This window comes from Rhinatrema bivittatum, chromosome 15 (genome assembly GCF_901001135.1).
Source record: "Rhinatrema bivittatum chromosome 15, aRhiBiv1.1, whole genome shotgun sequence".
Classification (NCBI taxonomy): Eukaryota; Metazoa; Chordata; class Amphibia; order Gymnophiona; family Rhinatrematidae; genus Rhinatrema; species Rhinatrema bivittatum.
The window spans coordinates 28,230,719-28,255,806 of NC_042629.1; the positions used below are offsets into that span (position 1 = coordinate 28,230,719).

At 41.8% G+C, this 25,088-nt stretch overlaps 1 protein-coding gene across 1 annotated transcript in view; it reads right to left on the reverse strand.

Annotated features, from left to right (window-relative positions):
* Positions 1 to 773: 773 nt before the first annotated feature.
* The window catches only part of LOC115076855 (splicing factor U2AF 35 kDa subunit-like), a 56,745-nt gene continuing 32,430 nt past the window's right edge, over positions 774 to 25,088 (reverse strand). Inside the window, exon 3 of the mRNA XM_029578823.1 lies at positions 774 to 1,579. Within this exon, the coding sequence (XP_029434683.1) occupies positions 1,444 to 1,579 (136 nt within the window). The 3' untranslated portion in view covers positions 774 to 1,443. The remainder of the gene's footprint in view (positions 1,580 to 25,088) is intronic.

Consider the following 25,088-nt stretch of genomic DNA (forward strand, 5'->3'; position numbering starts at 1 on the left):
TATTACTGTGCTGCCAAATTTGTTAGCTTCCCTAATTTCCATTCGTATTTCATTGTCCGACTGTGCATTTTGACCCTCTCTGCTATACTCTTCCCCATCTCACATGGAATTTCTATCCATAAAGCTTTCACAGTGCATTTATTCTCCTGCAGGTTTTAAGATAACATGTTTCTTTCTGTAACACACTATGCTTTATGGAAATATCTGTGTGGTTTTAAAATAAAGCTTAAAAAATATTATTTTCAAAAAAAGCAGGATTAAGTTTTACTAGGGTGATAGCATAACGGAAAAAACATTTAATTGTGTTATGATTACATTTTTTTGGCAGTTCATATAGAAACAATACTATTTAATGCCACACATGAGAATTTATACAGAATCTATGACATATGAAAATATGATATAAAAATAATTATTCCTAAATTGGGGTGGGAAAAATAATTAATTTTTGCAAGTAGCAGCTGTGATACAGAATTTTGGAAAAGATAAAGAATGGAGGTGAAGTTGTTTGAAAATGTTTAATGGTGGCTTTGGTACAGTATTTAGACTGTCACAGCCTCACTATTTTGCCTTATGCATACTATTTTGTAATTGTATATATCCCATCAGGGTTATACTGCATCAGACTGACAGCTGGGAGCAAGCAATTTCACTTCTTGCTTTTACTGAGAGAACAGACAGCAGAGTTTCTATGGAAAAGGAAGCAGGTTTTATTGTAAATGCCACAATGGACACACTGCACTCAAACACACATTTCAAAAAGAATCATTTCATGGGGGAAGATAGTCTTTTTTTTTTTTTTTTTTTACAGCTGTCCTTTTTTTTTGCATCAAAACTAACAAAGTATGCAAGGCATAATGTGGTCTTAACTTCCTTTGAAAGCAACAGGGTTTCCATTCCCCACTTGTCCAGTGCTCATGGAAAAATGGATAACTATTAGAAATGTTGGTGGCTCACAACTAAACGTTAACAAAATTAGTCAATAAAATTCTTTATTTGAACAGGAGAGCTGTGCTCACACAATAACTTGGAACAAAGTGCTCCTAAAAAAAAAATCAAAAAAAAAAATCTGCTGTGTACAAATGAAAACTAGGAGAGAGAAGCTGCTTCTGAAATCAGCCAATGCAGAGCTTCCAATCTGTTTCAGCACAGCAGGTATTAGTACAGGGATGTGAGTGTAGTAATATACATCTCCCCTCAATTAATTCAAACCTTCTCTGAAGCAGCTTTAACCTATCAACATTCAGTAAAGTACAAGAATGACGAAAATGGCCCACGAGAAACGAGTTACGCCAAGAATATTGGGTCACCACAAAGGTTTTTCTTTTTTTTCTTTTATTCAGAAGCTCCCCCCCCATCTTAAAAAAAATATCCCCATTAGGAACTTGTTTGGTCAGATAACTACAACAATTTCTAGCAGACAGGTAATAAAAATGCCATGGCTTAGAATCGACCCGATCGCTCTCGATCTCGTGACCTTCTCCTATCACGTCCACCACCGCCTGCTCCTCCACCGCCCCCTCGGCCACGATCTCTTGACCTGGAGCGACGTTCACGGGATCTTGACCTGGACCTATGCCTGTAACAGAAAGTAGAATTATAAGCTGTTTCATAACACATTAGGTAGACTAAAATAGAAAGCTGCTATTAAATCCCTGTATGCCTAGGCAGCAGGCTGCATGCTGACCCTGAAAACCCACAAGTTTGGGTAGCAGGCTGAATGCTGACCCCCAAATTCCTGTACTACTATTGGAAGCAGTTTCCCTGATATATAATCCATTTACTAGACAATCGTTTTGATTACTACGGATGTGATTCACCTCATTAAACCCTAAGAAACGAGCATTTCTTTTTACTGCATTTTCACTGGAGCAAAAATTACATTAATAGAAATAGCACTTAGAGCTATTCTCATGGAAATATAACTGTGGAACTTTTCCTTATTGGAACTTTTTGTTCTATTACAGTAATCAGGGTCTCTGGGCACTAGTGCTTGTAGAATGTAAATGGCAGAAGCTGATTCAAAACCAAAAGCTGCCCAGTCTGAGTAGTTCTCTAACAATTCATGATCTAAAATACACATCTATCCATACATCAAAAGATCAGTAAGTGTGCAGGCAGCTCCATGGTTTCCAAAATAGTGCAGTCTGCACACAAAAAAAACCAAACCTATGAAATGAAATAACATTCTAGGTGTGTTTATATAAGAGAGGGGAGAAAATGGGGGATGTGAGAGACATTTGAAATACTTCAAAGTCATAAACATGCAAAACTTTTCTAGTGGAGAGAATGTTCTATAACAAGATGTCCCTAAGGGGGTAGAATCAGAAACCATTACATTATTGTAAGGATGTTTTGAGTTTTTTGTTAAACTCTTATGGGTTTAATGTTATATGTTGTCATTTATATGCTTCTTTTATGGATTTTAATGTGAATCATTTTGCAATCTACTTTGAGCTACTAGTGGAAAATCCAGACTAAAAATGTAATAAATAAAATATTACTTCACACAGCAGCCTTCCAGAGGAAATGGTGGAGACAACAGTGGCAAAATGGAATAAGCATAATGGATCCCTACCAACAAAGAAGTGAAGGAAAGCCTAAGATCAACTGGGATCTAAAGTATATAAAAGTAGTTTGGACAGACTAGAGCAGAAGTGGCCAGTTTCGGTCTTTGAGAGCCACAAAGAGGCCAGGAATTCAGGATATCCACAATGAATATGCATGAGATAATTTGCATGTCCTACCTCCACTGCATGCAAATCTATCTCATGCATATTTATTGTGGATATCCTGAATTCCTGGCCTCTTTGTGGCTCTCGAGGAGTGGAGTTGGTCACCCCTGGACTAGAGAGTATCTATAGGCCATCAGCAAGCAGCATACACAAAATGTTCAGGGGAGAACTGATCCTGACTGATGTATGAGTTAAGGTAAATAATTCTTATTCTATTACACTCTCTAGCAGTCATGGCCTACGGCATAAAGCACAGCAGTGAAACTTTCTAAAACTTGCGTTGCCAGCCAAAATAATTGAAGACAAGGGGAAAAAACCCCCCCAAAAACAAAACAAAAAACTTACTAGCTTTTTTTGGTGCTTATTTTTCTTTTTTTTTTTCAAGTCTTCTTTACAATAGGTATAGCAGTAGGAGGCAACGGACAAAGTATGTAGCATACCGTTAAGGAAGCATGGTGAAGCCCATTCCACCAGCCCAAAGAATGACACTCACCATTGAGGTATCTCTATGGAATTTAGCCCGTTGGTCCTTCCCTCACCTGCTCGCTGTTGTTCTGGGCCAAGGTCCAACTGGCACATGGAACTGTGAAGAAATATGGTATCTTGCATGGTTCAAAGTGCTAGCTGACTGCTGGCCCGGATCAATGCAGTGAGACAGGAATGGGACTGCAGGAATAAGAAGATTCAAAACTTCTTCCCGCCCAACGAGATTCCAGAATTTAGCCAAACTAAAGATCCCAGCACCCAATCTGACTAAACTCTCTAGTACAAAAGAACGATCTTTCATTATTGCCGGATCAACAATATGGAACACCATGCCCTCTGAATTACGCCAGGAACTTTGTCACAAAAAATTTAAACAAAACCTTAAAACCTGGTTATTTAAAAAAGCCTACTATTAATGAACTAAATCTTCTACTACTCTTCCTATTTTCCACAGTCTCTCATTTATTGTTTATATTCTATTAATACAAAGTTATACATGGTATTGTATTCGTTCAGTTACTAAGTTATATTGTAAAGCGCAATGCTGAATTACTGTTTGAATGTAAACCGAGGTGATGTTACTTACGTACTCCGGTATAAAAAAATCTATAAATAAATAAAATAAATAAGATTGGGTAGGGAGTGAATGAAGGTAATGGCAAAGGCAGGCGCTAATTTCGGCTGGCACTGGGGAAGTTACAGAAAAGCAGAAAAAAAACTGCTTTTCTGTACACCCTCCGACCCACAAATTTTAAAAAAGCGGCCCGCGGGTCGGAAGACGGGCGCTCAATTATGCCGGTGTCCATTTTACGAACCTGTGGCTGTCAGCGGGCTCGAGAACCGACGCTGGAAAAATTGAGTGTTGGCTGTCAAACCCGCTGACAGCCGCTGCTCCTGTCAAAAAGGAGGCGCTAGGGACGCGCTAGTGTCCCTAGTGCCTCTTTTTACCGCGGGCCCTCATTTGCATCTTCTTCCCCCTTGAATCGCTCGCCCGCTCTCCCACGACTTTTACTGAATCGGCCTGTTAGCTGGCTAAATCTGGTCAGGCCAAAGAGCTGTCCTAAAGTTAGTGTGGCTACACTATTGAATATACTTCCAAAGTTAACCAGATAAGTTTATCCGGCTATTTTTGCTATCCGGACTGTATCTGAATATGTTTTTTGGGGGGAATTTTACTTTAGCAATCAACAGAGTCTCAGGGGAGCTGCAGGCAGTGCTGACTTCTTACAGCTGCCAATAACCTATAGCAATACAGCAATGTCTGGTTGTAGCTATAAATGTCGATAGTGAACAGAAGTTGTGCTTCCTGCAGCTCCTCTTGGACTCCACATACGGCCAAATGAAAATGCCTGAAATCCAAAAGCCCTAACCATAAGCAGTAGACCATACACTCTCTGTCCCTCTCCCCCTCCAACATTCCCCTCCTCACATCCTTCCTACAGTTTGTCTCCACCCAAACAAGTCACTTCTCCTTGCACTTTCTCCTCATCAACTCATCTCCCAGCCTACAGAATGGCAGTGGATGAAGCATGCTTTGATATAGCTGGCATGCCAAATGTAATGGACATAACCAATTGCACCCATGTTGCTCTTACCCCCCCCCCCCCACACACACACATACACAGTAGTGTGTCGTGGGTACCCCAATCTATATCCCGGAGGACCCAATGTCCCCACATTTGAAATCGTTAATTGTCAGAAAGAGAATGACTTTCCCTGCTAATTCATATTCAGCACAGCCTAATGTAAACATAGTTGGTTCACAGAGAACTAGAAGGCAATCAGATAATTCTCTTTAGTTTTTCACCCAGAGATGTATTCTTTTTTTCAAATAATCATATCTCTGAAAAACTTGGTAAATCTTCCAGAACTGATTCGCGTCTCAGACAGCAGAGGAATACCAGATTCTATGTTGGTCACTAATTAGGCTTGTTGTGTACTTTTTTTTTTTTTTAAACATAAACAATACGTTCTTTGCAGCAACATTACAGGCCAAATCCTCAATGCAAATCCAGCTCCTTTTTCATGATGATATAGCTATATAGGTACTCAGACATTATAAGGTGTCAAATATTAACAATCGATAGCAGATAGAATTAGATGGTTTTGTTTTTAAATTCTCAGACATTATATGCACTGTTTAAGACATTATAAGCAATGTTTAGTAAATACCTGAAATTTATTATAAGCCTTCTTATGTAATGGAACAAAGTCAGCATGGCTTTACTCAAGGCAAGTCTTGCCTCACAAATCTGCTTCACTTTTTTGAAAGAGTTAATAAATATATGGATAAAGGTGAACCGGTAGATGTAGTGTACTTGGATTTTCAGAAGGCGTTTGACATAGTTCCTCATGAGAGGCTTCTAGGAAAAGTAAAAAGTCAAGGGATAGGTGGCGATGTCCTTTCGTAGATTACAAACTGGCTAAAAGACAGGAAACAGAGAGTAGGATTAAATGGACAATTTTCTCAGTGGAAGGGAGTGGGCAGTGGAGTGCCTCAGGGATCTGTATTGGGACCCTTACTTTTCAATATATTTATAAATGATCTGGAAAGAAATACGACGAGTGAGGTAACCAAATTTGCAGATGATACAAAATTGTTCAGAATAGTTAAATCACAAGCAGATTGTGATAAATTGCAGGAAGATCTTGTGAGACTGGAAAACTGGGCATCGAAATGGCAGATGAAATTTAATGTGGATAAGTGCAAGGTGATGAATATAAGGAAAAATAACCCATGTTATAGTTACACAATGTTAAGTTCCATATTAGGTGCTACCACCCAAGAAAGAGATTTAGGCGTCATAGTGGATAACACATTGAAATAGTCAGTTCAGTGTGTTGCGGCAGTCAAAAAAGCAAACAGAATGTTGGGAATTATTAGAAATGGAATGGTGAATAAAATGGAAAATGTCATAATGCCTCTGTATCGCTCCATGGTGAGACCGCACCTTGAATACTGTGTACAATTCTGGTCACCGCATCTCAAAAAACATATAATTGTGATGGAGAAGGTACAGAGAAGAGCTACCAAAATGATAAGGGAACTGGAACAGCTCCTCTATGAGGGAGCTAAAGAGGTTAGGACTGGTTAGGACTTTTCAGCTTGGAGAAGAGACGGCTGAGGGGGGATATGATAGAGGTGCTTAAAATCATGACAGGTCTAGAACGGGTAGATGTGAATCGGTTATTTACTCTTTCAGATAATATAAAAACTAGGGGGTACTCCATGAAGTTAGCATGTGGCACATTTAAAACTAATCGAAGCAAGTTCTTTTTCACTCAATGCACAATTAAACTCTGGAATTTGTTGCCAGGGGATGTGGTTAGTGCAGTTAGTATAGCTGTGTTTAAAAAAGGATTGGATAAGTTCTTGGAGGAGAAGTCCATTACCTGCTATTAATTGAGTTGACTTAGAAAATAGCCACTGCTATTACTAGCAATGATAACATGGAATAGACTTAGTTTTTGGGTACTTGCCAGGTTCTTATGGCCTGGATTGGCCACGGAAACAGGATGCTAGGCTTGATGGACCCTTGGTCTGACCCAGTATGGCATGTTCTTATGTTCTTAAACAAAATGAAAGGTATAAATGTTATGATTTCTGAGCTTGTGGCAGCACATCTAATCTGCATCAGCAGGTTGTAGCCCAGGGCCAGAGCACTTAACTCATGGGTAAGAATAACAACCTTTTTATTTTCTGTATCTTTTAAAGAATTAATCAATCTACTCATATATAATAAATAAGTATATTCTTTATTGAATACTTTTTTGCCTGTTTTTATGGAGTTGCTCTATCTTTATAAATAATTATTGCTTTCACTAATACATTATCTCTTAGGAAATATGATGTGTTAAACTTATAGGACATGGAGTGAACTATAAGGGAACTCCTTATTAAAGATTTTCTCACTCAGCACTACCCAATACAGTACAAACCCAAGACAAGAGATATGACATACCACAACAGGAAGCATTTTCACTCCCTGAATATACAAGCTGTGTGCAATGCACACATAAAAATCATCAGTGTTGTCTCCAATAGTTCCAGAAGCAGCCATGACACATTTGGTGTTGGCTCAAAATTTCATTGAATATAGCAAAGGTTGCTTGATACGTTTGATACGTTTGAAATAAAAAGTTGAAATATAAGCTCTCTGGGGTGAGTACCAAAAGCGGAATAATGCACATTTTGTGATGCATGCTGCCAAAGAAGTGCATACTATTCTGCTACAGAATCATCCGGGATGAGGGTGGGTACCAAAAGTGTTAGCAAAAAAGTTTCAATAAGCTCTCTGGGGTGAGTACCAAAGGCAAAATAGTACATTAAATTTGGCATATGATGCCAAAGTGCATATTAATCTGCTACATAAGGTGGGCACCAAAAGCTGGAAATTGTCTGAACACACTTTACTAAACAGTTTTTTTAAAAATAAGAGATGCTGGTTATGGCTGCAAAGCATGGCTGTCATGCTCTTGTCTGCACCATGTACAGCAGAAATCCAGTCCGAGGCACAAGTGAGAATTAGAGCAGTCATAGAATTACATTTGGTGTTTTGAAATGTACATTCCACTGCTTTGACCACACTGAAGAAAATAGCGGATAGCGTTGTGATGTGCTGCATGCTTTACAATATTGCCTGCCTGCATGGCATTCATCAAGATGTGAATCTGGACCAGGGGCCAGAGCAGTCTGCACCTGCTGCAGATGGAGAGAGCACATCAAGGGGAAATGAGCTCCGTCGCAAGATCACTGCAGACTACTTTGGAGGTATGTTTGTACACATGGTGGGGGTGGGATGGTTTGTGGAATGGGATTCTGACTTCAACATTTTTCTCTTCTCAAATCAGCGTCAACCCCCAGGAAGTTGAATGCCAGCAGATCAATGCACTGTTTTTATTATGTTCACATTTTAAATGTTCCTGTTTTTTTTTGTTTAATGTTGCAACATACCTGTTTTATGAAATGTTTTTAAAAATTTTTCCCACTTAAGTACAATAACATGACAAGAATGGAAGCTCAGACTGTTCAAAAACATACTTTTCCGGGGGTTTCAAGATGGCATCTTCGAGGTTGGATCTTGATTTTTTTTCTTACTTAAATGTGCTCTTTTGCACAAGGGAAGGAAAAAGAAGGGGGGAATTCACCTCTCTTTGCCTCAAACCCCCACTGGTTTCTTAACATAGCAGTCAGTTCTACGGTTTGCATACTCAAGTTTTCAGCATCGAACTTCGGGTCAGAGTCTCTTGCTGCTGTGACTGAGAAGGAAGCCGCCTCCCGGTCTGAAACTAAGATTTTGTTCAGCCCGGATACATGCTCTCATTCTCTGCTGTCTGCACTTTTGGTCAGCCCGGGAGTGGTGGCTCTCGGTACCATGACTAACCCAGAAGTACAGCCTCTGAAAGAAGGAGCACAGATGGCTCCCCCCCGTGACAAGGCTGTTGTGCTCTGCATTGTTATCCAGAGAAGCAGAAAGGGAATCGAGGAAAGAACTGGTTGGTGAGTGAGCTGGGAATGCCAAGGATTTTGATCGAGTTTGGACTGCCTTGGAGGGGGGGGGGGGGGGGGGGGTTTGGCCTTCCCCTCCCTTTCGTGCTTTCTGGCATTCATGGAGGAGAGGGTGAGATCTCCTTAGAGTCTATTTGGAATGATATTGGTGTTATGAAGTCTTCTATTTCCGAGACTGGGAGGCTTTGAATCTCTTCTTACAGATAATGATCACACTGACAGTATGGAACAAGTTGTTAAAAGCCATACTGAGAAAATGAAATTGTGTGAAGGGATTTTGGTATCTGTACAGGCTTGCCAAATGGCATTAATGAAAGTTAGTAATAAATTACAGCAGAAGCTAGAGAATATGGAGAACAATCTGAGGGCTTTGAACTTTCGGGTTCTGAATTTTCCTCAGACCCCGCTGATTAAGCCAGAGGAATTATTTAAGAGATATATGACTGATGTGTTGAGGATTCCTTCGGAGTCACTTACTTCCCTTGGTAAATTTTATCTGCCTCAGAAGAAATGGGTTGCGAATTCTGTTCAGCTGGATGCTGACAAAATAAGATCAATATAGATACCTTGGAATTGATTGTCTTTTTTGAGAACTCAGGATGAAATAGAAACTAGGGCCATCCTATTAATTTCTTTTGTCTTTGAATCTGATAAAAAATTATATTATGCGGCTTTTCTTTAGAAATAAAGATACTATGTTTATGGGTCAAAAGATCTGGTTTTCTCCTGATGTTCCTTTTGAAACTCAAGCAAGATGCAAGCAGTCCCTGCAGTTATGTCAGGATTTGCTTGCTATGGGAGGTGAATTTTTTCTTTGTTTTTCTTGTAAATGTTTGGTGAAACTTGAGAATAAATGCTATATCTTTGTTGACCCTAAACAACTGAAATTACTTGTGGATGTAAAAATTGTCATTCGTGATGCTAATGCTATCTGCTAAGGATCTCTAGACCACTTTTTGATATGTATAATCTCTAGATTTGGCTATTTTTCGTCATATACTTATTGTTTGGATATTAGCTTCTAATTCTCCCCCCCCCCCCCCCCCCCAATTTATTATGGACTGAATTGAGGTATTCAGATGTGTTAATTTGTTTACTTTTTAAAAAATATATTTTGCTTTACTGATTGATTCATCTCTGTAACCTATTTTCTTTGCAAATGTTGTCTGTTCTATAATTTGCAGAAATTTAATAAATAAAAGGTTAAAAAACACACTTTTCCAGCTTGGCATATAGAGAATGACTTTTTAGCCACTGGAGCATGGCCTTAACATTTGAACAGTGTGACTGAAGGTCAGATGAGAAGATCAGAATGTCTTCTGGATACACTATGACACAGGTATACAAGTCTCTGAATATGTCATTGACAAAATTCTAGAAAACTGCTGGGGCTGAAAGGTATCATCAAATAATTGTAGTGGCCATCTTGAGTATTAAAGACGGTTTTCCACTGGTAGTTTTCTTGTATGAATATGATATTGTACATTCCCCTGAAGATCCAACTTGGTGAAGACTGAAGCTCCTGAAGCCAGTCAAACAATTCAAGTATCAACAGCAAGAGGTATTTGATTTTTATGGTGATGGCATTCAAACCCCGGTAACAGATACATGGGCACGAAGAACCAGCTTTTTTGCCAATGAAGAAGAATCTTGCTCCAGCCTGGAGAACTCTCTCGAGATTCTCTCGAACATACTCAGACATTGCTTCAGTCTCAGGGATGGATAATGGTGGTATTTTGCAAGGCATTAAGTCTATGGTGCAATCGAATGTGCAAGGGGGCGGGAGAATCTCAGTCCATTTTTTGCTAAAGACATCTGCAAAGGATGCGTAAGGAATAGGCAAACCTAGAAGAACTGGGGGATCTGATCAGCAGAGTTGTATAGGAGGATATACAGGAAGCAGACAATTCTGAAAACAATGGGTACTCTATGAGAGGATATCTGCATTTTGCCACTTCATGACCGGACAGTGTCATTGTAACCAAGGTAGACAAAGCCTTCCAACACGCACTGATGAGCAGACACTCGGAAGATATTTTGCTGATGTGGCAGTGAATCCTCTGGGGAAGCCTTAAATAGGCCAAGATGCAGATCTCATCGAAGGGTGTCACAGGGAGTTCTCTTGCTGTGGGCCTTTAAGCTTTGGTGCATGTGCGCACTTGTGAAGGAAGGCCCTGAGGAGGATCAGGAAGACCACAGTGTCCAGGTACCATGCGCTACTCTCAGCGGCATCCCTGCTGCGGAGACAGGGCAGTGATGTCTGGGGTAGATGTGGTGACTTGCGGGACTGTCCCACGAGCTGCTAACTATAACAGTATCCCCCCAAAGTCCCCTCATCAGTCTTCTGTGCTTGGTTTTACGAGGGAAACTTTGGCTGAATCCGCATACTAGGTGGGGGGCTTGGAGGTTGGAAGCTGGCTCCCAGGAGTTCTCCACAGGCCCATAATCCTTCCACGAAATGAGGTATTGCAGTTTATTCCTCACTTTCCTTGAGTCCAGGATCTCCATTACCATGAATTAGCTATCTTCCTCAAGGAGGATTTCAGAAGCCTAGGGCAGAGATCTCAATGGACAGGACAGAAGTACAGGCTTTAAAAGAGACACGTGAAATACATCGTGGATACGGAATATGGATGGCAGTTTTAACTTGTAAGCTTAGCCTCCCACTTGGCGGACCACTAGAAATGGACCCATGAATCTAAGGGTGAACTTAAGTGATGGCACATTCCAAGTGCTCAGCCAAAACAATCTCCATGGGTGCAGCTGAGGTGCCGGACGGCGTCTTTTATCTGCCTGTTTTTTTGTTCGGGCTGCAGCTTGTTCCAGGAGCTGATGTGTTGATTGCCAGAGGTTATCTATCTTTTGACTCTTTAGACTGGCAATGAGACAGGCTACCAAGACTGCCAAAGGCATCGGAATTCGAGGACGACGTCCATAGACTAAATAGAAAAGGGAAGACTCTGTTGCGTTGTTTAAGTGATTGTTGAGACAGGCCTTCTCCCATGGAAGAAGGAAGGCCCAGTAGTCCTACTGCTCGTTCATGTAGGAGTGCAGAAAGGTCTTGAGAGATTGGTTCAAGCGTTCGGTCTGTCCATTATTCTGAGGATGGTGCGCAATTGAGAAATCCAATTTTTTTTGTATAGACTTATCCAGTAGCTTGCAGTAAATTGGACAACCTGTTCTGAGAAGATGTGGTGGGGAAACCCATACAGTCGGAAAACATGCTGCACAAAACTTGACCAGCTGAGGGTAGTTCAGGCAGGGGGGATAAAATGAGTCATCTTGGAAAATTGGTCTACAATCACCCAAATAGTAGTACTGCCAGCAGAGGGGGGGAAGGTCTGTGATAAAATCTATGGCTAGGCCCTTGGGTGCTGATAGATGTTATAATAGGCCCCACAGCCAAGCTTGGGTGGTCTTGATCACGGCACATACTGGGCAAAACTCCAGGCAGACTTTCACATCTAGTTGCAATCTGGAACCACCAATAATGACGAGTGAGTAGTTCCCGAGTCCTCAAAACTCCGGGATGTCCTGCCAGTTGAGAATCATAAGCCCATCGCAGCACTTGCTCCTGAAATCACTGTGGAGCCACCATATCTTTGGGTGGCACGGTTACTGCGGTAGCTATCATGATCCTTGCTGAGGCTATAATCTGGCATGGCGGATGCGGGCAATGTTCAGTGTCGATGGAACGTGATAAGGCATCGGCCCGTCGTTTCTTTTTTGTGGGGTGATATCTTAGTTCAAAATCAAATCGACTAAAAAATAGAGACCATTGGGCTTGCTGGTGGTTCAGGACAGGTACTTTCGGTTTTTAAGATTAGTGTAAATGGTTACCGAATGTTGAGCTCCTTCCAGCAGTTGGCACCTTTCCTCAAGGACTAGCTTAATTTCCAATAGTTCGCGGCTCCCAATAGTGTAGGTTCTTCTCTGCAGGTGAAAACTTCTTGGAGAAGTAGGCAAAAGTTACCAAGGTCCCATGGTGATCATGTTGCAAGAGGACAACTTTCACCCCGAGGGTGGAGGCATCTACTTCTAAGATGAAGAGTCTGATGGGATCTGGGTGCTGCAAACATGGATTCCAAGTAAATTCCTGCTTCTGCTGATGGAAGGCCTGCACTGCTCCTTCATTCCAGTTATGAAAAGCAGCTGGAAGTGGTGTGCCAGGCACATGGGACGTTGGGCCTGACCTTTTTCCCTGGCCCATGGACCATTTCTGACAATACAGGTCCAGCCAAATGGCCAGCCTGATTAGCTCTTTCAGTGTATGTGGTGGGTCCCATCTGGACAACTTGTTCTTGATGGCCTCTGATAAACCCTGCCAATGTTGTAATGGTTCAGGATCATTCTTTCAGCGAGCCTCACCACCAGCCTTGCTAAGCTTGGGCATGCTCTTATCATGCCCAAGTCTCAGCCCTATGTAACCCAGCCTTGACAGAACCATTTTGCCTCTTCATGGAGTCAACCTTGGCTCTCTGACTTGGCCAATCTCACCTTGTACTTTGCCTTGAAGCCTTTGGGCCTGCTTTAGTCTTGTATCCTGCCTTGTGACCTCCTCAGGTCATTCCTTATCTCATGGCCTTTGGGCTCACTCTCATCTTATATCCTGCCTTACAGCCTATCCAGGCCTCGCTTTACCTAGGGGCCTCTGGACCTCCAGCCTAGTGGCCTTCGGGCCTCCAACCTTGCTGCCTTCAGGCTTTTATGTTCTGTGTTGTCCTTCCTAATCCTTGTCCGGGTATGTCCTGGGCTGCCATGTCTAGTCCAGTTCCTAGCATCCATTTCCTGCCTTGCTCCAGTATCTGTATCCTGCCCTGGTCCCTGCTCAGTATCCAGTGCAGCCTGTTCCAGTATCCGGTCCTCAGCTCCCTGCCTATGCTAATACCCAGACCTCTGCGTCCGTCTCTCTGGCCCCAGTGTCTGCCTTGTCTCATCCAACCTGTTCAAGTCTTGCCTTGTTCAGCCTCACAATGATGTACTCCGCCGCAGTTTGATATGTAAGTTGTTTTTGCATGATGTTGACTATATCGTCTGCCAATAAAATTTGAATTATTAAAAAAAAAAAATAAAAAATTAGACCCTGGTTTAGGCTGGTCCTGCTAGACATTTTTTATCTGATGGTGTTTCCATCATCTAGGTCTAACGGGAAGTTGTTTTTGACACTGTACTGGAAGAGGCTACAGCCAGTACTGCTGAAAAGGTTGATTATAGCTGTCTCTGAAAATACTCTGTCACAATAAAGACCTACTGGCCCCCAGAACCTAAGGGCTCAACCTGCAGGGGAGAGAGGTTGGCTAAGCAGACGACCAGCCCTTGTCTAGCACAGTGCCTGCCCTGCAGTCCTGCACCATTCCTAAAAAGTTAAAATGTAAGTTCTCTGGGATGTGAACTGGAAGCGGAATGGCATACACTTTCCGATGCATGGTGCCAAAAGCGTGTACTATCCCGCTATGCATATAGAGGACCATTTCAAAAGCATTTAGCTGGCTGACTCAGAAGTCATCCAGTTAAATGTATATTTGGGAACATATCTGGCTAAATTCTAGCCTCCTAATAAGTTAGGAGGCTAGAATTTAGTTGACTAAGTTATGGGTGTTCAGAATTGAGTTAGCCGGCTAAGTTAACTGGCTAACTCCAATATTCAGAGTTAGCCGGATGACTTAGCTGGTTAAATCTGGTTGGGCCAAAGAGCTGTCTTAAAGATAGGAAGCTATAGTTAGCCACATAACTTTAAAATAGCTGGCTATATTCAATAGTGTAGATTCAACAGGGTATCAACAGGTCCACAGTATATATTAATTTCGCACCTTTTTAGCTCAGCCACTTTTTTTTGTTATTGGGTGTCAAGAGAAGACATGGCACGCAGTGAGTTAATAGATTGTTGTATTTCCAATTTTTTTGCAGGAGATACTGGTTACAGCAGCAGAAATCTAGTATAATGAGGCGTACTCGAGAACTAGAGCGGTAATAAAATGTATATTTGGCGTTTTGACAAGCTGGATCTGTTGCCTTGACTGCTCTAGAGAAGAGTCCAAGAAAACTGATGGAGATTTATGCACATCAATCACACCATGGATCTGCCTAGATCACTTCTATCAACCTATTGGGAACACTACAGAATTTTTCAAACTTTGATCTGGTTTTACCATAGTTTTCTGCATTTTGGTTTTAACTCCAGTTTTGATATGCTTTTTGGACTTACCAATATTTTTAGCCTTTGATCTGCATACCATTAATTTACTGCATTGAGTGGGGCTGCATGTTTTTAACATGTATAGTAATTAAAATCAGCACTTCTGAGATCACCGCAAACCCCTGGGAGATGAATGTCAGGAAGACATCATTTTTCAAAATGTTCAAATTGTAAATAAGCCTTTATAACGAAATCTTTTTTTTAATTTTCCATTTTAAATACAGTTTTAATAAAGTAAAATTTTTGATCAGCCACCTTGTTCTTCATGGGTCTCATTCTTCTTCGGTGTGAATGCTGGGCCTGTGACATCCATGAAATGGAGGCCCAGCATCTTTGCTCCATAGACTTCCACAGTGGTGTGTGAGAAGTCTCTGGAGCAAAAATGTGGGCGTCTGTTTCACAGATATCAAAGTCTCAGGAGTAAAGATGCTAGGGCTGGGCTGATTAATTCACTGGTGCTGCCAGCCCAGCTTCCTGTGATAACCATGAAACAGATGGCCAGCATCTTTGCTCCACAGCATTGAGAGAGTCTATGGAGCAAAGATGATAGGCCCAACCTGGGTGTTTCATGGGTGTTGCCAGCCCAATGTCCTTGGGGCTTAGACTTCCACAGCATCTTTGTTGCAAAGATTTACAAGACTGGTCTCGCAAATATATGAACCAAGGATACAGGCATGGACCACCCCTTGACAGACCTTAAAGAAAAACACACAAGACATGTAAAATTTTCAGATTGTTTATTTGACTTCAAAAACAATTGCACAAGTAAACATTTAGAGCTAAGTTTAAAGTGATTATATAAAATGCAAGGTTGCACATGTAGTAAAAGTCCACAAATTCCGTCAACATAAACTGAGAAACCTCCACTGAAAGCTTGGCAAGGCAGATGAAGCATCCCTGTTCCAAAGAAAGAGTTGTAGATGATCCACTGTCTCTTCAAAACAGTGGCAATGAGCGAGCTGGGAAGGAGCCATCATCTCTGTACACAACAGTGACGAGTGTTGATAAGATGCACCCATCTACAAAAGAGAAAGGGAAAAGAGAAAAAAATGAAAAGAGCAAGTTTGATTACTGAAAACAGTGTTTTCTGTAGATAGCAGGATGATTTAGACATGATCTATGGATGATATCATCAGGCAACACTGGACGGATCTATCTCTCCAAGATGATAGAGCTTTGAGCTCTATGAAGCATGCGCAGGAGTTCCCATGCAGGTGTTGCTTCAGAGTTTCCTCAGTCTATTTCTAAGTGGACAGTGTAGGTTGGCCTGCTATCTAGGGAGGAGGGCGAGCATCTTATGTCTAATTCATTCTGCTAAATACAGAAAACACTGTTTACGGTAGGCAAACTTACTCTTTTCCATCGATAAGCAGGGCTGAATTAGATATGATCTGTGAGGTATCCCCAAGCTGAGGTTTGCAGCAGAGCAGTTATGTTAAGCATCTGGACTCCAGAGTATAAAGCAGACTGTTTGTAACTTAGATGAGCAGCACTGCTTTCCCCACTGAGCTGTCTGCAGAGGCTAAAGAGTTCAGACAGTAATGTGAGGTGAATGTGTGCACACATGGCCAGGTAGCTGCTTTACAGATGTCTTCAACTGGAACGTTTCTGAAATGTGCAATGGAAGACACAGCTGCTCAAATCTTGTGAGCCTTGACTGGATTAATGGGATGAAGTCCAGCTACTGAATAGCAATGCTGAATGCAGCTTGTAATCCAGTTGGAAAGAGTTTTTAGTTATGCTCACTCCCAGCTTGTTGGGATTGTATGAAACAAAGAATTGGGACACTTTCCTATGAAGCTGAGTATAACGTTTGTAATATGCTAGTGCTCTCTTGCAGTCTTTTCTTCCTCATGTGCATGAGGGATTGGATAAAAAGTAGGGAGTACGATTGACTGGTTTAAATGGAGCATGCAAGAAACATTCAGCAGGAATTTTGGTTGTGGCTAAGCACTACTTTTTCTGAAAAAATTGTAAGAATGAGGCTTCTAGTTCACTGACCCTTCGAGTGGAAGCAATAGTTACTAAGAACAGAACTCTCCATATCAGGTATTTTAGATGAGCCATATCTAGCGATTCAGAGGGAGGTTGTATAAGGGTAGTCAGAACTATGTTAATGACCCAAGGTACCAGTGGATTCTTCACAGGATGCAGCATATGCAGCAAACCTTTCATAAATTTGGATATTAGAGGATGTGGATACATTGGTTTATCATTGTTTGATGTGTGGTAAACTGCGATAGCACTGAGATATACACAGATCGATACTACTACAAGACCAGATTGCGCTAGAGAATGACACCAAGAGCTGCAGTGTTACCATTTGAAGGAGTAGCTAAATCTTGTAGACAGTTTTATGGCAGAGAGAATGACCTTTTGGATTGGTCCTGAAAAGGACCACTTTTTTAAGACTGTGCATTCAACATCTATGCCGTCAGGTGTAGTGAAGATGGCATGGGGTGGAAGAGCGCGGCTCCTTCTTGGGAAAGAAGAGAGGGATTGTCCCATAGGTGAATTGGTGTCCGTGAGGATAGTTGAACAAGATGTACATTCCATAGTTATTTTGGCCACACTGGTGCAACAAGAATCATTGTGGGTTGTTTCTTCATCAGTTTTTGTATGGTTTGAGATATAAGTGTTATCAGAGGAACAGCATACATGAGGTTTATGTTCCAGGATATCAGAAATGTGTTCTGGGCTTTTTGCAGAGGACTCGGTTAGATGGAGCAAAACTGGTTTAGTTTTGATTTTGCTGTAACACTGTTGGCCCCATGTCTTGAAAAAGTGGCTGGCCATGTTCTGATACATTGTATGGGTTGAAAATTCTGCTGAACATGTCCACCACTGAGTTGTGGATACCTGGCAGGTAAGATGCCTGGAGGGTCACCTGGTTGTGAACTGCCCATTGCCATATGTGTAGGGCTTCTTGGCAGAGTGTTCAATATCCTATTCCTCTTTGCTTGTTCACGTAGAACATGGCTACTTGATTGTCTGTTTGAATCATTATGCTTTTTCCCTTGAGAATGTGACAAAAAGTCTGTAATGCAAAGCATATGGCTCTGAGTTCCAGCAGACTAATTTGTTAACAACTTTCTTGCCTTGTCCAAAGACCTTGGGTCCTGAAATGTCTTGTGTGCACACCCAAACCAAGAGTTAATCATCCTGCGTGTTGTCCCCGCCCCGGAACTCCCATTCCCTGCCCCTTTTCCATTCCCCTTATTTTTGGCGCACATACACGTATATACGCATGTAAATTGTGGTTTTTAAAACCAGTGTTGCTTGTGTGCGGCCCACATACAAGCATGTGTGGACATTTTTGCATGAACAACGTTTTTAAAATCTAACCCAGTATGAAGGGTGGATGGGAACGTGACCATATGCATACTTTTGGTCTAAGGAGCATATCCAATTATTTTGTTGTATGAAGGGGAGAATAATCTCCAGAAACGTTATCTTGAACTTCTCTTTGTGAAGATGGTGATTGAGATTTTGACGGTCTAGAATCGGTTGAATTCCTCCCATTTTCTTTGGAATCAAAAATATTGAAAGGGCATGAGTTACCTCCTGAATCGCATTCTGCAAGAGGGGCTGGGTCACCTATCATTGTAATTATGGTAACAGAGGGGTCAGGAAGAAGGATCGCTATATATGGAATAAATGGGCGAGTTTGAAGTGCAACTTGTAGCCCATCTGAATTATTTGCAATACCCAGTAGTCTTTGGTGATTTTCTTCCAGCAAGGAAAAGAATTGTTGTATTCTTGCTCCTACTTGTGTTGCAGAGCAAATCTTTGATTATATCAAAAACTTTAACCTGGTTTACTTAGTTGTTGTTGCTGTGGTTTTCCTCCGTCTGCTTTCTCTGAAGCATCCTCTAGAAGGCACTGATTGTGTTCGTTATTTCTGCAGTTGAAATGAAGGGAGACCATATTGCTGGTAGGGCTTGTATGATCACCTTGGATAATAAGGCCTTTTATAGGAGAAGTAAGGCCTTCTGGATGGTAGGTGCAGATCTGCTGAGGTAAATAAAAACTGCACCGCAACATTTTGTTCTTTTATTTGGATGACTGTTTCAACTTTTCTCCAAATAGGTTATCTCCTAAACAGGGGAGGATTGGCCAGTTTTTCAGGTACATCAGCTCTTATTCAACTAGCCCCAAGCCAGGCCATACGTCCAGCTCCAGCAGAGGCAGCTGAAGTCCTAGCCATAGTGTCAAAGGATCCATACTATTCTTGACTTTTTTTTTTTTTTTTGTAATATTGAAAAGTAGCGAGAAAAGGTTTCCCTTTGTTTGTTTGTTTTTGGACTGAGGAATCAGTCATGGAAGAGACTGTTAACTATCCATGTGATAAATCAGACAAAACCAGACTGTGGTGGATGTCTTCTGGAAATTTCTGCACATGCTCAATAGAGCTCAAAGCTCTACTAGCTTGGAGAAAGAGATCCGCCCAGTGCCTTATGATGATGTGACCCACAGATCATGTGTTATTCAGCCCTGCTTATCAACCGAAAATGCAGAGTCTGAAGCTATTGAGCCCACTGGGGAACCAAGCAAGAGTACATGCCTAGAATGTTAAAGTGTGAATACTCATGGACTGAGAAAAGATGAGCGTTGGTGGGCTAGCAGGAGAGGCGATGTCAGAGATGAAGGGGCAAAACATCCGTGATGGAAGGAAGAGTAGGAATGCAACCATATCTGCGTATTACAGCAATGAACGATGATGTGTCATCCAGTGCCAGCCAGGGAACCATAAAACATGGTGATGTAGAATGATGGAATATAAATACTCATGTAAAGTGAAGAGATGAGTGCTGATGACATGTCTGGCATTGGCAGAGGTGAGGTATCCGAGTGGGAGAAGCATCTGTATAGAGATGAGGCGACCAAGTAGAAGAGGCATCTGCACAGGAAGGAAGAGCAAGAATGCAGCCATTTGCGCATACTGCAGTGACAAGCACCAATGATGCACCACTGGAAAATAAAGAAGACAGTGCAGTGGGGGTCAGAGAAAATGAGTGGTGGTATGGCATGGCAGATGACATTGGTGATCTTATACGGGTCAGATGGGGTTCAGGGACGGCCACTGGTTGAACAGTGTGACAAGACTGCCAATGTCTTCCTGTTTTCCTGAAAGAGTGTGCACAGGAAACCTAATGGAGAGTTATGTGCCAGCTGTCTCATCAAAACAGCAGCGATGAACAAGCTGAGGAGCCACCATCTCTATAAACTGCAGTGATGAGCACTGATGATGAAGATGCACCCATTTGCAAAAGAGAAAGGGAAATTAGAAATACAATTCTGAAGTCATCCAGTGCCCACCAGAGAACCATAAATAATGGTGTTGAGGAATGCTGGAGTGCAAATGTAAAGACAAGAGATGAACACTGAGGCAGCCGAAAGGAGGAAGCATCTGCACAGGAAGGAAGAGCAGGAATGCAGCCATTTGCACATACTGACAAGCACCGATGATGCACCATTAGAAAATAAAGCCTCTCTCACCATGCAGTCCAAGATGATAGTGCAGTGGAGTTCAGAGACAATCATTGGTGGTCCAGGATGGGCCAGGTGGGGCTCAGGGACTGCTACTGGTGGTTCAGTATGGCAACAGATTGCCAATGTTTTCCTTTTTTCACGGGAGGGCATACACAGGACACCTGATAGAAAGCTATGTGCCCATAGTCTTATCAAAACAGTGGTGATGAGAGAATCGGAAAGGAGCCATCATCTCCGCATACTGCAGTGACAAGCGCCAATGACGAAGATGCCGAGTGGGAACAGCATCTGCATAGAGACAAGGCACACAAAGGAAACCTGATGGACAGCTATGTGCCAGCAAACTCATCAAAACAATGGTGATGAGGGAGCCATCATCTCTGCATAGTGCAGTGATAAAAGCTAATGATGAAGATGCCAAGTAGGAGAAGCATCTGCGTAGAGAGGAGGTGTCCAAGCGGGAGAAGCATTTGCACTTGAAGGAAGAGCAGGAACGCAACCATTATCTCTGCACACTGCGGTAACTAGCAATGACAGAGACTGTTATTGTTGGTCCGGCATTACAGCAGACTGCGGGATAGTCATTAGTGGTCCGGCCTGGGACCGGAATGGGTCCAAATGATGTCAATGATAGTTTAGAGTAGGCGAGAACTTGTCTTGAGGATAGTGCTTGTGTCAGTGACCACCACCTTTGCCTCTGCTTCGGGGACTGCTGCGATTGGTGGTTTCTGAGGAGGGGGATGTTCTTGCCTCCTGCAGGAACATGAGTCCCGTCAGATGGATCAGTGCCTGAGTTACATCCTGCAAAATGGAGTCAAGGCCACGTAGGACACTAGCAATGTCATCAGATGAAGTGTGAATGCGATCTGACATCAATCACACTGGCTGCAGCTGTGCTCTCCCCTCACTAACATTCTGGCCTCTCTACACATCCAGGGCATTTTCTTTCGCATGCACTCCATGTCTGCATGTATACAGCCCTCCATCAGGTTATCACACTGCACTCTAAGAGTTCCTGCTTCGCAATCAGTTCCGCCGCAAGCTGGTTTGTCATCACATCCATGGAGGAGGGTGGCACTTGTATCGGTGAAACAATGTCATCATCCCCAGGTCTACCACTGGCCACATCATCAACTGGAGATCCGCTGCCCACACATGTGCCAGGTGTCTCTGGTACAATCGCGATTTCAGGCAATGCTGTGTCTGGCCACGTGAGACCAACTGATTGTCTTCTTGTGCGGATGCCACTCTCTCACTTAATTGCAGATTCATAGTTGGTTCTTATTCTGTTCTCATGGGTGCACTGTGGGCCAGGCTCTCTTTGGCTGTGACAGGCCCCTCTGTCTCAGTCATCTGCCGACCATCTCTTTTCATAGTCCAAATCCCTACTCTCAGTATGGACACCTGAACACAATTCTACTACAGAGTCACCTGGACCTTAAGTCAGCATCAGCTGCACCTCATATGGCAGGTCCCCTCTCCTATTCGGTACTTGGATCACTCAATCTGTGCCAGCTTGGCCTTGACAGTCAATCTGGTGTTCCACCAATGATGCTTGAACTGCTCCACTGCTCTGGTAGTCATTGACAGGCTGCTGACATCCTTGCCATTCTCTCCCAGATCATCCTCATCACTGTGGTGGATGTCTTCTGGATAAACAGCGCAGCATGCTTTTCAAAGACATGCTGGACCAGAAGGTTATCTTCTTCCGAGAAGCACACATCACACTGCTGCTGCTTCTCCTCTAGCTATTGGCTGCTGGTTCCTGCCTGCCTGTTGCTATCAAATGAGTGGTGTGGGTCCCTACCTTCTTGGGCACTACTCCCACTCCTAGCTTCCATCCCCCTCCCCTGGTACCTCCACCCTCCTCCTTTTCCTCCCCCCCTCCAGCTGAACTTCCTAATTCATGTATACTCTTCTCCTCCCACACCATCTCACGTCCCTGCCTACGCTCAACAAACTCATGACCACACTCCTCCTTATCTACTCCATCACCACTCGCCCACCTAGCACCCCCTCTTATCATGCTCCATTCTCACCACAGCCAAGAGCACTTGCTCTGCTCTTTCAGGAACCTAAACAAGCAGACAAAAAGACAGACAGATAATTAAAGAACAACTAGATTCACTCAAAAGATCCACTCACTCAGACAAAAGGAAAGAGATATAGCAAAGGATAAACAAGCAGCTCAAAAGACACCACTCAGCAATTGAAAAAACTCCAAATACCTGCTCCAACTATCTCATAACACCCAGCTCATGGCCCTGGAAGGAGCTGCCTTTTATTCCCCTGCAAGGAGGAATGTCCCAGAAAATCTAATGGACATCTATGCACACCAATTACACCTCAGTTTGGCCCATGTCACTTTAAACAAGCCAATAAGCATTGTTTTACATTAGCACTGATTTTAATTCCTCTTTTCTCTACACTTTTCTGCATCGGGGCTGTTTGTGCGGTTCTTTTTGCTAGTGTGGATCTTTAGCTCAGGCCTCATTTACATATCATTTTATTACATAATATGGAGCTGTAGATTTTTGCCGTGTGCACTCAAAAATCAGCGTAAAAAATACATTAATTTTGGCACAAGTTTTATTTTCTTGGCCCATATCTTTGTAACTTTCATTTAGTTATTTCAGAAAATATAAACTGTAGGATACTTTACCGTACAAATGCTGTTTCCATTGGACAGGCAATGAAATCATAGATAACCATGACTCATGTCTGAACAATAAAGTATCCTAGAACTACCTATACTTTCTGTAAATGCACAAAATGAAATCAGGGATGGATGAAATTTTCTTTGAAATTTCTTCCTTCAGATACCAATTTGAATACGAACAATGTTGTAGAATGAAAGAATTTTTCAAATACAAGTACAAGAGGGCTTTAGTTAAAGCCTTTGCAAGGGAAGAACTGTCATTTAGTCCTAAAACCCTCATATGGGGGCAGTTTTAGCAAACAGAACTTGTGGCTGGATGTCTTTCGATTAGGGACCCTTCTTTTCAGTTTTTATTTTTCCTAGGAATTTATCAATGTTTATTACAAGAACAAAAATATTTACCTCCAAAAATTATATCATTTCTTTCAACTGATTTCTCCCGTTTTTGTTCTTACAATAAGCATGGATGAAATTCCTGGGTAGAACAAAATAAATACTGAAAACAAAGATCCCTACTTAGTGAAGACACTGTTTCAAAAGAGAAAACATACAAGGCCCTATGTTGTCACAAGGTAAACTAGCACACTGTTCATTTTGCTTTAGTGAAAACAGTGACTGAATAACGAAGAATTTTGTCACTACTAGAGTAAACAGAATATGGCAAAGTTATCTCACACAATCATAATCCCCCTCCAATTGAAACAAATGTACTAAGTATATGCCTTAACAATGCTATATTTGAAGGAAGGTTGCCAATATTTTGAAAGAAAAAGCTGTGCCACCCAAAATGTATATATCCATTCTATCTAGGTCTCTTATTTTATAAAATAAAGTGACTAGTGCCAAGAAACAACTGGATTCTAATCTATTTAATCCAATAATTTGATTAATAAAAACACATTTATTTCAATCTGCTTTCCATATATCACACACTAAATAACATAACTACTTCTCCATCACACAGGGCACAACATTATTATATATTATATATTGATTTATTTTTTTTATTATGTAAACTATTCATTGTTTTAGATTTTTATTATATATTTTTGAGCTTTTATAATTTGATAATCTTTATGTTCTTTTAAATTTAAATCTTTATTTACATTTGTTTTTTATTTAGTTATGTAAACCGTTTTGATTAAACACTGTTTGTAAAGACGGTATACAAACACTTTTAAATAAATAAATAAAAATCGCAAGTCTGATAGCTCAGTGATAAGTGCTGGGCACTGCCATGCACATAATAAAGTTTCAGTCCCTGTTCAGGTCTTCTGCTCCTTGGACCACCCAAGGATGCTGCTGAGCAGCATTCATAGCCCCTGTTTGGAGAGGAGTCTCAACCATCACTCAGTGACACCTAGTGACTTCGGGTCCATGTTAGTAGGGTTCCACAAGGAACAGTGGTTTGTGGCTCCTAGACAAGGACTATTGCTGTGATGGCTAAGCTGAGTTGGGAATGGAATATATAAATAGGAGAAAACGTGTCCCAGATGGTTATGAATGAAGGTTCAGGGTGTCATAGTCCACTATGGACCAGTGCCAGTTAGGCTGGAAGTCCAAAGGAACAGTAAGAAACTGCAAGTCCAAAAAAAACCAAAACATTTTTAACCAAATAGCACAAATCATATTCTGCGTTTAGACTGACTCCCAGCAAGCAAGCAATAAATGATAAGAGGCTTAAGTGATAATGAGAAATAACAGCTCCACACAAAAGATGCAATCAGAAACCAAGAAAATGTGGCAGAGAGATACAGAAACAGTACCAGTTGTATTGGGTACCAAGAGGCCCGAGTAAAAAGAACTTCATTAATATGTTGCCTATAAATATTACTTTCTAGGAGCTCCAGGATGAGGCTTCTCTGGCACAATGCAAATATTAAGAAGGGAATTAGCAGTAATTTTGAGAAACTGAGATTTTACCCAACAGACCTTGGCTTACGAGCAAGGTTCAATCCTGTTACTTTACGCACAAAAACAGACTCATTTAGGGTCATTACTATAGACTAG